Source organism: Catharus ustulatus, chromosome 2 (genome assembly GCF_009819885.2).
Source record: "Catharus ustulatus isolate bCatUst1 chromosome 2, bCatUst1.pri.v2, whole genome shotgun sequence".
Lineage (NCBI taxonomy): Eukaryota > Metazoa > Chordata > Aves > Passeriformes > Turdidae > Catharus > Catharus ustulatus.
The window spans coordinates 72,688,886-72,704,116 of record NC_046222.1 but is presented as its reverse complement, the minus strand read 5'-3'; the positions used below and the strand labels follow the sequence as shown (position 1 = coordinate 72,704,116).

The following is a 15,231-nucleotide window of genomic DNA, read 5'->3' as shown; positions in this document are numbered from 1 at the left end:
TGCCAGAAGAACCTGTTCAGCCATTGTAGCATTGTCTCTGCTTTGCTCAGCAGGAATATTAAACAGCATCATTTAGATTAAACTAAAGTAACTCTAGGTCTTACAGCCTCCTCTTCAAATATATGCACTTTTAAAAATCATATTGTTTTCTCCTAAGACTTAGCTTGATGCCATGTGTTCTCTCCTGTCATCTCTTATTATTTATGAGAAAACAAGAAAAAACTCAAGAGAAATCACAAGCCACAAGTCATATACAAAGCAGTAAGGTAAATGCAGACAAAATGAGGAAAAGTTACTGGTTTAACTGATTTCAGAAAGATTAACCTCCTGTAACCGTGGTCTGGAAACTTCTGGGCAAGAACAAAAACTTTAGAACTAATAGGTGGGGATTTGTTTATTTGGTTTAAATCAAGCTGCTGAAGCAGGAAATGAGAGTAAAAAGAATATCTGCCATGGATATTTCTAACAAGCTATAATATGTAAGCCAGTAATGGTTCATTCATGTACCATGATATCCCTCATTGACAAATTAACCCAGTAGTTAAACTGCAATTAAGTTTTATTGTTACATTGAATTAAAATGAGAGAGATACCTGGAAAAATCAGTCACATTTTATGGAAAAATGTTAACTTGGTATTTCTTCTGGAAGCCCTGTATGCTGGGTCACATGCTCTCAATTTACAGGCTTGTGCACAATTCTTACAAAATTTTCTCATTAAGTCCTTCAGATTGTCTTTCATTTGGCTGTAATTACTGTATTTACATATCCCATTTAAAAAAAATATGAAGGAGGGTAAGAGGGTAATATAGGGTAATATAGCATTTGATTCTTGTGGAAGGACTTTGTGTCATGCCTGATCCTTCTGTCTCTGGAAAGAAAGACCATCACATGTTATTTCGCACCTACTGATTGCAGCATGAATCTTACACGAACATCCTTATACGTTCAGGACAGACACAGCGCCATCAGAATCAGATCTGAGTTTGCAGAAGGAAGAGAAAGTACATGCCAGCACAAGTGCACACCTTTGGTACTGAGGGACCTCCACTGACGCCTCCCTCTGCCTTTCCGCCTGCCGCCTCTGCTCCTCCATCTCTGCCTGCCGCCTCTGCTCCTCAGCGTACTGCTGCTCCCTCTCCTTACGTTGTCTCTCCAGCTCTTGCAGTTCCCGCTCTTGCTGCTCTTGCTCAAAACGCCTGGTTGCTTCTTCCTGGATCCTCCGCTCCTCCTGAAGCCTCCTCCTTTCTTCTTCCTCCTGTAGCAAGCTCCCTGCCAGCTCGTGTTCTCCATCTCGTTCTGGCTCCTCGGGCGCAGTTGCTTCAGGGCTTGCTCTCCAGCTGGACACAGGAGGAGCCTGAGAAGTGACGGGTGTTGTATTTTGGGTTAGAACAGTCTGCTCCTGTAGCAAATTTAAAAAAAAAGATTTTAGGGAAGGAGCCTGCTTTTTAAATAGATCACTCACTCAGGAAAGGTAATTTATTCTATAAGGCAAAAATGTATAAAAATCATCCCCAGCACTTGCAAGACATAGGAGACAGTTTGGTTTCACATTCTCCTAACTCATGGCCACAACTATGTGAAACATTCTGCTTTCCAAAGTATCACTTACTTCTGAAGCCATTCCTTCCCCACTTAAATACAGATGGAAAACAAACCCTTCCACGATACCCAGCATTTCTCCCTACTGTTTTGACTTAGAAACCTGAGACCTACTTAAGAGCGTGCACACAAAGATACACACTGCAATCTATATCAGACCAATGAATTTCATATGAATCCTCATGTGCAGTAATCTCCCACTCTCTTCTATTCTCCTACCATTTCAAAGTCAAGCCTCAGACCTATGACTCTATGACTCTTCTCTCAAAAATGAGCAAAGGCTTTCCAGTGGTCAAAAGATGTTTTAGTTGCAGGGAAAAAATAATGTTTATGGGTCCTTCAAAACCTCTAATGACAAAAAATATGAAATGGTTTACATTCTTGTACAACAAAGTGTGCTAACAGTTCAAAAAGCTTTCTTATTGAAGTTATAAGTCTTAAAGTATGGTATACTTATTCAGGGCTGTGTAAACACCACTGATCTAGCCTGGATGCCTGAAGCAGCACTCACTCAGCAGTAAAGACAAGACAATTCTCATACTCAGGAAAAGCTTGTTCATCTTCCCATAAACAACAGCCACAGAAGTCAGCATCTACAGAAGCTACACACATTCAGTATTTTAAAATACATAACTGGAAATCTAAAGTTGATGTGGTATGTAAATTTTTCAGATGAACTGTCTGCCAGTAACAAGTCAGACACTTACAAACATGATTCGTGATAAAGTATTGAAGCAGAATTCCAACAAGTGGCATCAGGAGGTAAATAAACAGTAAAAGTAACCATTTATGATCATAATAATTAATAAATGCTGTGATTTTTACCAACACATTTTTCATGTTAGTTATCTAATCAGGTCATAAGGAAGAGACACAAATTCAACATATCTCAGTACATCCCACCTACTATTTCCATTCCATTTTTGGAATGTCTTTCTACCAAGTCATGAACAACAATTTACTTTCCAGAATGAGAAGATAAATGACATAAAAAACCTAATTATTTGCCTGCTTGCATGCATCTAGTATAAGGGGAAAAAAGCCCTCATGAAACTAGTAGCAAAGCTTTATTCACAGTCTACCTCATCAAAATACTTGGAGCTCTCCTTTTCTGCTTCTTGTTTAGCTCGTAGCCATTCTTCCCTCAGTTTCTCTTGTTCTCGTTGATATTTCTCCTGTTAGGTTGGATTTAAGTTAAACATGCAAATAAGAAACATGGCATTTTTTAATTTTCATTAAAATGTACACTGGAATTTAATGTGTTTTTTAACAGACCAAACAGACCAGACAAAAACATCCCTGAGCTCCACTAGAACATTAGGTCTGCCACAAATGAAATCCTGGCTCAAATGCAATCCAAAGGAGTTCTGTAATTGATTTTTGAGACTCCAGGCTTATTTTACATGCTAAATCTCACAAAAGCCAACCTCATAGTCCCTGCCCTCCAGTTTAGTTACCATTTGAACATAAAAACCCCAGCTATCTAAGGTATTTCTGGAAAAACAGAGTGGTTGTATTTAACTTTGGATTAGGCACATTAATATGGTAAATATAAAGAGATCACTAAGTGAAATAGTGAGCAAGAACATTCTTTTGAAGTGTTATCTTAAACAAAACCTAATTTGGACCAAAATCCAAATCTGGACCTTGAAATTTTTCTTTTGACTAGATTTGCTATGAAATCAGTATACTGTCTTAAAGCACAAGGTAAATGTTTTGGTGGTTTTTTCAGTCACCACTTTTATCTTGGGAAAAGCAAAATATTTAAGGGTGTCAAAAGTATTCCTTCTAAGATACTGGAAATAAGAAAAGTTTGACTTTGTTTCCTTTTTTGTTATTTGAAATTTCATTATTGGGATCATGGAGAAGAGAAAGATCATTATTACTCTGGTCAAATTTATCACTTCAGGAGTGAAAAAGGAGAAACAAAGAAAAGTGATGGCAGATGGCTGAGTCAGCTCTCAAGAAAGGGGAGTCAAGGTTTATACTCTTTAAAGCAATCTCTTCAGGTATCAAATGGAACATCCAAGTCATAACAGAGTCCACAGGTAAGTTTAGGAAGTGCAGCTGCTGCCCTGCAGAGTTTGCAAGCTACAAGGAACAACAAAAGATTAAACATTCAAAAAGCAAGAGAGATTCTATGCTTGCACTTTGATATCACAGTTTTCTACTGAATACAAAGAAGGCTTGTGCACCATAAATGGTATTCACTAATGTGTCTCCTAGTCATCAGACTTCAGACAACAAACTTTAACTTACTTTGCACAGATGTGCCTTGCTGAACATGGCTGAATGTGCTTACACTTCACTGAGCTCAGCTCTGTGCAGAATTTTTGTGCTAAGACTATAAACAATGCCCCTTCCCTCTGCAACACCCCCCATCCAGCTCTAGCTACTGGTTATCAAGGTGGTTTTGCATTAGCAGGTTCAGCTTTCTGACTCTGAGGTCCTGGGATCAGCTTGATTCCAACTGACTAGCTGATGGCTAAATCACAGGATTCTAGCAGGCACCTAGTGGTACTGGCTGCCTCTCCTTCACATATGAATAGAAGGCAGTATCACTAATTGGAGGTAGAACTCTAGAGTCAATTTTCCTAAGGAAAAAAATACAATTCATATTCAAAAGTGAAGACTCCTTAGTTCTTCACTTATCCTTTAAATTCTGTTGTCATTAAGAACATACCAGGCCTGGAAGATTGAGCACTTCTGGCTGTAGTGAATACACATTGATTGATTTAATGAAGCTTACGAAAGCATTGTCCTCTTTTTTCTGAATAGCTCCTACTGTGTGCAACTGTGCAGGTCAGAAAATGCACCTGAGAGTCCCCCCAGGCCATCAGGAAGAAGAACTGCAGAAATCATGTGCTACTTCTCTTTCCTTGTTGCTATACACAGGGGATTGACAGCCCATCATTATGAAGATTAATTTTACCTGTAGCAAACGGTCCTGCTCTTTTTGCCATTTTTCCTGTCGTTTTCTCTCTTCCTCTTGATCCCAAACCCGACGACTAGGAGCACTGATGGATGGGACTGGGAGCTAATATAGCACAGAAATGAAATCATATTATCCTCTTTCCAGGTAATCAACACTCTACATTTTAAACCATATTTTTTTAGAGTGAGAAATAGAAGCCATTACCAACACTAGAGCTTTATAGTGGTAAGGACATAAATTAGCCTTTTCTTCAAACAGACAGAAAGCAACTATGCCTTGACAAAGCAAATCTTAGTCAGTACTCCTGGATTTGATCAAGATTGTAAAGCAGTATAAAAAGCAATAAAAAGCAGAGAGCCTCTTGAAAAGATTAGGACTATACAACCAACTAGTAATGCACAAAATAATACTTACATCAGGCATTGCAGGCTCTGGGCCTCCTGGGAGATTTGGAAGGCAAAAAAGAGAAATCATTAGACCCATACATAAGTACTGCAAGACTTGTGGCAAGTCTGAGCTTCAGACTAATTTTTTCTTCCTTAGTAAGACATGCTTGCATTTGCTCTGCTGAACTTTCTCGAGGGCAGAATTTATTAGGTGCTTTCAACTAATGTGCTCAATTGTTTCAAAGCTTTGCATGCTTACAAGTGCCGTAAGCAATTGCTTGAATTAGCAGTACATCTCCCACTGTAGCAACACAAAGGTTCTTTACTATACCTCTCCTATTATTACTATTGTGAAACCCAACTGTTTAGCATGACCAATACCCAGAACACTGCACAAGGGGAGAGAAGCTATTAATCTACTGCCCTTGGCATGAATTAACAGCAACTGACATCCACTGGCAACTTCTCTACCACAAAACCATGTATTTCTGCTCTCCAAATTTCCTTCTTTCCTACTTCCAAAAGAACACTTGAATTCAGTGAACCATTCACCACAAAACTTTTGCTATTTGAGGCTATCACACTTGGCCTTAATCTTAATCATCCTGCAACAAAATAATTATTAGAGAGAGATATGTATTCTGCTAATCTATTAAAAGTTGAGAAAATGGGGAGAAACAGAAATTTAAGTGTAACCATTTCTTAAGCATTGTCACTATTTTTGTTTGTTGACAGTGTATTTGTTACCTAGCAATCCAAATTTCAGTTAAAAAAAAAAAAAGCATAAAAGAAAAGGATTTCAACATTATTCTGAAGTATAATCACGTAAAGTGGAAAAAAATCAAATTTAGGACATAAAAACTGTAAAGAGTCACAGGTTAGCATCTGTTTTATACATACATAATTTTCTCTTCACTGTCAGATCACAACAGCCACAGAGCAAATCAGGCAATCAGCTTAAACTATTGCAATTGTGCCAGAAGATATTAAAGGGAAGCATACATAGCACCTATTTTTGCTCCCCATTTCTCTCACCCCTGTAGCTTATGCTGAGCTCCACAGGAATCTTCATGTAATTGCAAAGCTAAAGTGCAAAAAGTTTAACAAGCTGTACTGAACATTCACTCCAGAAATACAACCTTGTCCTCCCTCTCAAGCACAAGTGAAATACCTCAGATATTGTTATAAAAATGATTAAAAGAAAAACCAAATTTCTGCCAGCCATAAAATAAAAATAAAACAACAACAATAAAACCCCAACACCAACAAACAACAAAATACCACCATATTGCAGATACAGCAGAAGTATTTAAAAGCAAACAGAACCACAAACACAGATAAATGCTGTGGCACTTCACATATTGCTTCTGGCAAAAGCCAGAAATCATCACCACTAAAAGCAAAATCCTGGCCCTACTCAAATCATTGGCAAAACTCAGCTGAGCTTCCAGTGGGCCAGAATTTCACTTTCAGGCTACAGCAAAACAGCAAGGCATACACAGCCCATAGACAGCATAAGACATACAACATTAGTGGAAGTATGTGAGCTGTGACATGCAAAATGCTGAAAAGCAACCTACAAAACCAAAATTGAGTTTGTTTATTGCCTTTTAAAAAAATGCTAGCATATTAAATTCAAAATTTATATTGGTCTTCTTGGGATCCTGTGACATCACCACATAGTGGAAAGCCAGCAGATGTCTTTTTACACCAATTTACATGAAAGCACAGAGCTGCAATTCAAACTCAAATCCAGAGTTAAATATTTCATCAACAGCTCTGAGATCTTCTCTTAACCCGTCCTGCAATATTCATCATTATTCTTGTTTTGTAGGTAGTAGCAAACCTGAACAGAGAGTGCCACCCTTCTTACTTCTACCCAGTGGAAAAAAAAAGTATGAACGACACAGAAGAGATTTAAACAGCTATAGATATAAGAGAACACGCAAAGACCCATTACCACAAAGGTAGACCCATGAATTGTAAGAATAACCTGATGACCCTGGGGAAAGAAGGGAAATTAATTATGTTGCTTCATTGTAACTGCAGAAACAACACTGAAGAGGTAGAACACCCAGCACCAGACTTGTTAGGGAGAGTGTGCAGTAGGAACAATTTCATGGAAGTACATGAAATGTTAGCTCTGATTTACCTTGTTCAAAAAATTGTGACCGTCTTTTTAAGTTTTTCAAAGAAATAGGTTCAGATGCTATTTGAAAAATACAAAAAAATACAAACAAGTCAATGAGGTGCCTTTTCTATTACTGACTATAACCACTGGATAAAAAACTTCTGTTAGACCTCCCATACACTGCAACATCACTTCAGAAAAACAAAAAGCCCCTGAAGTACAAAGGAAAACCTAAGGAGGTTACATCATATACTAATTAGGATTTAATTTTATCAGTAACAATGTCCAACTATAAAAATAGCAGAAGTGTCAAACTTGGACTTTGAGTCTCCCTGTCCAATTTAAGCATCCTTGACTGGGATGCCAAATTGGAATGAGGAGCCTAATGACCATTCAAGACCACCAGAAAACATCTCCAGAGGGTAAGTGATATCTTGGGGAAATTCTTTTATGAATTGCCATGTGTATTCAAGTTAAAATGAAATATGAAGTTCCTACTTAAGGATTATTAATCTGTTAGGAAATAAATGTACTTGTTTTCTCTCACTGCTGTCAAGTAAGGCTATAACTACTCATAACATCATATGCAATAATTATTCATATCAGAACCATCAACATGGTTCTCCAGGAATAAAAGTAAAGCAATAATAGAGAAAATAGCCACTAACCCTAAAACCTCACAACTGAAAGAGACAGGAAAAAATAGCAAAGTATTGCGTACTCTACACTCTTCCTAGGCAGTGAAATAAGTCAATACTCATACTAACTCCTTCTCCACACAATGCAGTAGCAATTACAATAAATCCCCTGCCTCCTTCTTTCACTCCTACCACACATTAAATTTACAACCACTAATGCAGAGATAGGGGCTTTGTCACAGCTTTGTTGTCAGCTCTCAAACTGCCTAGCAAACAGTGGAAGCAAACTACACCCAGTCTGGATGCAACAAGATCTCTGTGATATCTGTCTGGCTTTTGGTTCATTAAGGTCTCACTTCACCCACTGTATAATGCTTCCAGTCATTCCTGGTTTAGTGCCTGTGCTTGTTGCAAACCACACAATTAGCAAATAAAAAACAACAGTGGTTTACCTCTCTGTTCATTAGAGCCAAGATCTCCTTGCATTCCATTTATCAATTTTGTTTCTGTATCCTGAAATAAACAAACAAACAAACAAACAAACAAATAAATAAATAAATGCCTTGGGCTCATTAGGTTTGTGGAAGTTTATCCAACTACACTTCTTTCCTGACAGGAGCTATGAAACACTTCATAATATTTTATACAAAGATACAAAACAATCCAAAACTTCCTCAGTGTAACTTATAATAATGGTACTTCATGTATTTGAGGGAATCAATAACCAGTTGTGAACTGCTGCGGAAATGAAAAATATTAGCTTGCAAGAAAATGCCAGAAGCCAAGATTTTCCTATTTCAGCTTCTTGGCAGGCAGATTTTTATTTACAAGTAATTTGAAAGCACATATATGCCTGCACTTTGGGGCTACAACTTCCATTTAGGCTAATAATTCAGGGAAAAAGTCTTCTCTGAAGAACAAACATTATGTAAAGTTTTAGTCAAAAGACAGTCTGCACATACTTTAATATTTATCATTCACCAGTGTTCTCTCATAAATAAATAGGGAGTCTTTAAAACATCTTCTTTACCTTAATACATACATGGCTACATCTCCATATTTCAGATGCAGGGTCCTGTACTTGTACTTCCATAAGTACTTGTTAAGGAACAAGTTCTTTTCTCCATCCTCCCACCATCAAGACATTACAGTTTTTTCTTCCTCCCCCCAACTCCCATGAACCTTCAAAAACATACTCACAGAACTTTGAAGGCTGCTGGAGAAATCTCTGTTTGTGGATATGGTGGAAGCATTTGAAATTTTTTCTCCTGAAGTTGCATCAATCCATTTATTTTCAGATGTACCTATAATGTTGGTACCCAGACTGGTGAGATTGAGGATTTTATGCCTTACATGTGGCAGGGAAGGCAGGTCTTTGCCCCAATCTTTTTGGTATGTGGAGGATCAAGAAATTAATACAGACAGTAACGTCAAAGAACAGAACAATAGCTAGTGAAAACATCAAAATAACACAAAAAACACACAGAAGAGGGAGACACACAAATCAGGTGGAATTTGTGAAGACAGGAAAAAGGGCATTTATAGCAGACCGCCTTCCCCAAAAAATGTAAGTGTTAGTCATAAGCCAGGTAAAAGTTTGCCAGATGTTTTGCTGATATGTGCTACAGCAGCTGAACATTAGACAGGAGTTAGCATTCATTGGAAACCATTTCATTAGTGTTAGTAAGGATTGAAAAAATTCTTCCAACTTTACTCACTCAGGGTACAATGAGACTCATACACCATTCAGGGAATGGTCATTTTCATGTCCATGCTCATCAGGAAGCACAGAGAGGGGGAAGAAAAGGCAGTCTAAACTAAACTAGTAAATTGATGAGGCAAAGAAAAATGATGCTCTTCTCAAATACTCCATCATTTCTCCTCTCCCTGCTGGAAATTTTATTCAATTAGTTTTTTGCCACTAATCTCACTTTTCAGTTGTATTAGGTCCTATAAAGTGATTTGTTTCTTGTCTCTTCCTAACCCTACCGTTCTTACTCCAGTTTGCTGGTAACTTATTTACCTAGCTTCCCACTAAAAGAATGCTTTTTATTTATACTGTGAAAGAAGTCACTGGTCACACTTCCAGCTCTGCAAAAATTCTTCGAGATCTTTGAAAGGGTTTCCTGATTAAAATCATGGCAAGTCAAGACATGCTACAAGGCTGTCAAGCCAGGATGGAAACCCTCTCTACCCAGAACTGGTAGTACCATTCTGGAGAGATTATAGGACCACAATATTTGGGTCAATGGCCAGAACCATAACACACAGGTGCTACATCACCCACAAGCTCATACCATGCTTCAAATGTGCCCTGAAGAAAAGAACACAAGATCCTCCTTCCCTGAAGAAAGGGAGCTGGTGATTGAGAGGGCTTTAAAAAATTATTATCCTCTAGAGATCAGACCCTCTTCATTCTTGTGGTATGGCAGAAAAGAAAATGTTAAGATTCCTTTTTGTGCTGGTTGCACGCTTTTTTACCTGTCCATCCTCTAAGAAACAGGCTAGAGCACAAAAGTGAGGTCAGTAGTTCAATGTTTTGCAGACTTGCTTGTCAAGACATATCTAATGCACAAGCAGTTAAAAAAGCCAAGTTGTGTTAAAATGCAACAGACATGCTGGCAAACTACTTAGCTTAGATACGTATTACTGCTGTAAGGGTAATAAGGACTCTCAGCTGTCAGGCACAGCAGAGACAAAGCTTATTTGCCTTACAGAGCATACAGTATCTGCCCGACGAAACAACTCACCGTTCTTTCCATATCGTCTGACATCCATGACCAGGTTTCCAGTTTCTAGTGCTCTGCTGATGGCCTCTTCCCACTGACTGTAGTCCATATGTGAAACCTTTGTGCCATTGACAGCAATGATCTCATCATCTACATGCAGCTGACAAAGTGCTGCAGGGCTGCCTGCAGAAAACAGAAGAAAATTGTTATGTCTCCATTCATATTTTTTTCTTTTTATCACAGTTTTGATTGGAAGAGAATGGATTGGGGAATCATTCAAAGAAATGGTTAATAGTGGATATTTAGAAAGTCTTAAAAATCCACTACACTGTAACATAAGCTCTGTAAACTCAGTATCAAAGTAGCTTTTCAATTTAGAACGTAAGGGAAAAATAGAGAAATCAGTCTTGTAGACTTGTAAGTCTTCAGACTCTGGCTAGCCCATTTAATAAACAACCTCTGTGCTCAGCTTCCCTTCACTAATTCAACTTTATAATCTGTGATAGTGAGAGAGAGGCAGCACCACAATGTCTATAGCCAACAACTAGGTGAAATACAGCCAATGTTTGGGTAATCCTCTTATTTGTCAAAAAAAAACAGTCCGCACTTTAATTCCAGCAGAAGCTGGCTTTTTCATATTCTCATTTACATTTTCTGAGCTCTGCTGACAAGAGCATGTTGCTCTATTGCTTTGCTAGAACAGTTTGTTAGCTCTGAATTGACTGGTAATTGGACTCAAGGTATTACTGAGTGCTGTCCCACTAGACTTCTCTGGATTCTACTTATTTTATCTATTAAGCGCAAACTTAATGGCAGGTTGCGCTTTGAATCTACTGATATTTTGCAAGACACGTTGCACTTTATACTTTTTTTCATCTGCTACACATTGGCAGGCAATCTCACTAGACGAAGGACAGAGAACATAGAGGACCAGTTCATAAACTTTTTCCCTATTTAATTCAGAAAATGGACGAGTTGAGAAACTCAGACTCTCCAGGCAAGATTTTACAGATTACATATGAATGGTTCTTCTATTAAGAATTATTCCCTTAGCAGAAAAGAAAATAGAAAAGCCAAGTAAAAATATAGTTAAGGACTGCACAATAAACTCTCATGTTAATAAAACAAGTTTGAATTACACAGTGGAAGTATTTTCCAAAGTAAGTAGTGAAATCCACACATCTTACTTAAAATATACCAAGAACAATGCCCTATTACATTATTAGAAAAAATGTGGACAAGTGTGACAGAAAAATTTAGATAACACATGCTTCATCCTTAGTGTCTTTTGACTCATTAGGAAAATGCTGCTGTAAGTCTGGCTCATCCACTAAGGATTAAGATGGCTTCACACATGAGAAAGTTAAGAAATTAAGAAATGCTATGATTCCTAGTACTGCACCAAATAATGTTTCATCATAGCTCACTAAAAAGCTACACTAGCTACTTTGCTAGAAGAATATGGCTCCATATTATATCTTTCTGCATCATACTTAAAATATAGACTAAAAACTTAATTTGCAGCTATCAGTACCAATTGCTTTAAAAGCAGTATTGTAGAAGAAAAGATAGGGTTTTCATCTGGAGGAAGAAACATGGACAATAGTTTAACTGGAAAAAACATGCATCTCTAGGAGTCAGAAAGATGTTAAAGAATCATGGATTTTCAAGTCTGTTAATGGAAGGTACTGTTAAGAATACTATCAAAGATACTAACACTGAAGTGACTAATTTCAACAACATCATGTAACATTTGGAATAATGTCTGATATTTAGTACCATATAGTTTAATCACATCTGGACTCAGCCTTATGTTCATGGTAAAGGGAAAGCTTCAGGCCCCAGCAGAGTCATCAGAACTCAAAATTTCTATCTTGTGACAGAATAAGCCCCCAGTAACCAAAACACAGTTGTGTTCATTTTATTCAAATAATTTGTCAGGGATGAGACTGGGCTCAGAGGTGAGAGCAGTATACCTCGACTCAGTTTTAGGAAAGGAAGGGAGTGGAAGACTGCACAGTTCTTCCTATACTGTTACTGGAAAGGCATATCCAGATCACACTCAACCATACAGATTAAATGAATAGCAGCAGCTTCTACATCTGGGCCTAAATAGCCAGAACAACTGGCAGTGCTCAATTTTCAGCCTGTAACTTTGCCAGCAGCTCTCCCTCCAGAGTCTCTGGACAAAAGGGCTTCTCAAGAGGGCAGACCAGGGTGCCTGCAGTGGGCTTCTGCTCCGATTCACCTCCAGAGAAGCTCACACAGACTGGCCAGAAACTCAGGGGCCAAAAGTTGTATGCTACCAGTTGTCCAACTCCTTCAAGACTACAGGAATTAACAGTAATTTCTTTATATTCCAACAGAGGATTTTGTTTTCACTATATAAAATATGAACTGCTTTTATGTTTTTCATAGGTTTCCCTGAAGGTAAAAGGCTTTTTCTTCTTACTAGCCCCCAGTAAAAACAAAAAACACCACATACTCATTTTCCATATGTTCTAAGTTATCTCTAACCTATCCCCATCTGTTGTTGTTAGAATAGATAAACACTATCTCAGTGATAGAAAAAAAAATACAACTTGAAGGATGTGATACAAATTTACTTTGTCATACACGACCGCAAGTGTTTGATCAGACATGCACTCATATCAACTCAATCTCAAAAAAAATATTGCAAAGGGAAAGTGAAAGGGGAAGGACTGAAACAATAAGGATTATATGGCACTGGGGAAGTTGGCAAAACAATGTCTAGATTAATGATTTTAAGGCTTTCTATTTACCTAATTTTAAATGTAAAGGTTCAAAACTCCTGTAAAAAATGAGAACTATCCTTTTTTATATGTAATAAATGTGTCTCATTGAAATATAGGTTATGAGTTTAACTCTTACTTAGCTTTTTGAGAGCACTTATTTATATTTATCTAACCAAGTAGTTCTCTTAGTGTTTTTTTAAAGGAATATCATATGTAGAGTACAGAGTCATCTACAAGTAGTAAAAAATATACATGCTATCATCTCAAGAAAATCTTGAGCTAGTTAGGAAGACAACACAATCAGAGAAAGTATTCCCGGAAGGTTTTTCTGGGCTCAAGAATGAGAAAAAGGTGACTAGAACAGTTGGTTTGGATTCACCAAACCTAAATCACTCTTGACCAACCTATCATCTTCAATGATGAATTGACTAGATCTCCATGGAGAGGAGATGAGTGGTGGTTACAATCCACCTTGTCTTTAATAAGACCATTGACATGATATTCTATAGAATCCTGGTATCAAAATTGGGATGGTATCTGGCAGAATGACCAGATGGGTTAAAAACTGGATGGGCTGTCAGGCTCTTTGGGAAGTGGTTAATGGCTCTTACTCAGCCCATGAGCTGCTTACTATGGATCTCATCAGGATGTATCCAGGGCCCTACCCTCTCTGATGTGCTCACCAACATGCCGGAGAAGGAGGTAAAACACACCCTCACCAAGTTTTCAAACCTTGTCAAAAGCAAGAGGGTGGCCAATACACTGGAGGGTAGGGTTGCTCTTGAGAGCAGGAACCTGACATTCCACAAGGCCAAATGCTGGGTCCTGCTCCTGAAAAGGACTAATCCCAGTGATGGTACAGGTTGGGTATTGACAGGCTACTGAGTAGGGTTGGGGGGACCCTGGCAGTGGTGGGCTGCATGAACATAACAACCAAAAGATCACAAGTGACCATTCCATTCACTCAGCACTTCTTATGCCACATTGATAACACTGTGCTCAGTTTTGGTGTTCCTCTGTAAGAGAGACATCAATAAACTGGGACAAGTTAAATAGGAAAGTGCTGGGATAGTCAGGGCTGGAGCAATTGACCCATGAGGAAAGGTTGAGCAGTATGGGCTTGTTCAGCCTGGAGAAGAGAGGCTGCAGGAGAACCTAATAGGAGCTCTTTCAGTACATACCAGGAGGTCCCTGAGAAGGGAAAGCCTGTTCTGTTTTGAAATTTATGGCAGGAAAACACAGAACAGTGGTTATAAACTGGGACAAAGACTGGTCTGACAGGATACAAGGGAAAATTTTCTCAAAGAAGACAAGGCCCAGAAAGGCTGTGCTATTTCCATCCTCGGAGGGTCTCAAACCCACACGGGTAAAAGCTCTAAGCCACTCAGCCTGAATTCCATCTTGACATGTTTTTGAGCATTGTATTGATCTTGATCTTCCAAGATTTCTTGCAAGCTGAATTATTCTATGACTTATCCTTAAAAATAGGAAATACAACATTCCCAAGTGCTGAGCTGAAAGCATACATTACTCTTTCAATGGGTCATCCACCTCTCCCATCCTTCATTTATTTAAAGGGAGCTACAGCTATTGATAAGGATACGGGATGAGACAGTTATTGGAACAAAAAAAGCGCTGAACACAGGCTACAAATGAGAATACTGAGATACAGTTCATTCTCAGCTCAGTCTATATTTTGTGCCCTTCCTTGTGCGAATGGTAATAAAGCATAACCAAGAGAACAACCACAAAGCCTTCACCTTCTCCTTGGGACAGAGCCCATGTGGACCTTTGTGAATGACCAGCAGGAACATTCACTACTCTCAGATTTCTCTTTTTCAGCTGGCAGTGCAAATGGACAGACCCCTGCCTCAAGGAGGGTTACCCTGGAACAAATTTAATTATGAAAACTACAGACACAGCAAAGAAAGGCCTCTTTACTTCTTGAATTTGAAAAATCTAAAAAAAATCCAAGACTGCTCATTAACTGTTGTTAAATGGTATTGTTTCCTCTCTAGAAACTAAACTAACTAAATTAAGGGCTAACTAAATTAA

The 15,231-nt window shown here is 38.3% G+C and overlaps 1 protein-coding gene across 15 annotated transcripts in view; it reads right to left on the bottom strand.

Annotated features, from left to right (window-relative positions):
• The window catches only part of LMO7 (LIM domain 7), a 130,959-nt gene that overhangs the window by 11,864 nt on the left and 103,864 nt on the right, over positions 1 to 15,231 (bottom strand). For 11 of the 15 annotated variants that reach the window (XM_033051897.2, XM_033051899.2, XM_033051904.2 and 8 more), the window contains 9 exons: positions 10,442 to 10,603; positions 8,892 to 8,995; positions 8,144 to 8,204; positions 7,075 to 7,131; positions 6,883 to 6,924; positions 4,951 to 4,976; positions 4,534 to 4,638; positions 2,684 to 2,776; positions 1,028 to 1,401 (listed from right to left, as the gene is read on the bottom strand). In XM_033051897.2, the coding sequence (XP_032907788.1) occupies positions 1,028 to 1,401; positions 2,684 to 2,776; positions 4,534 to 4,638; positions 4,951 to 4,976; positions 6,883 to 6,924; positions 7,075 to 7,131; positions 8,144 to 8,204; positions 8,892 to 8,995; positions 10,442 to 10,603 (1,024 nt within the window). The remainder of the gene's footprint in view (positions 1 to 1,027; positions 1,402 to 2,683; positions 2,777 to 4,533; positions 4,639 to 4,950; positions 4,977 to 6,882; positions 6,925 to 7,074; positions 7,132 to 8,143; positions 8,205 to 8,891; positions 8,996 to 10,441; positions 10,604 to 15,231) is intronic. The other 4 variants (XM_033051912.2, XM_033051900.2, XM_033051902.2 and 1 more) reach the window with 3 other exon arrangements.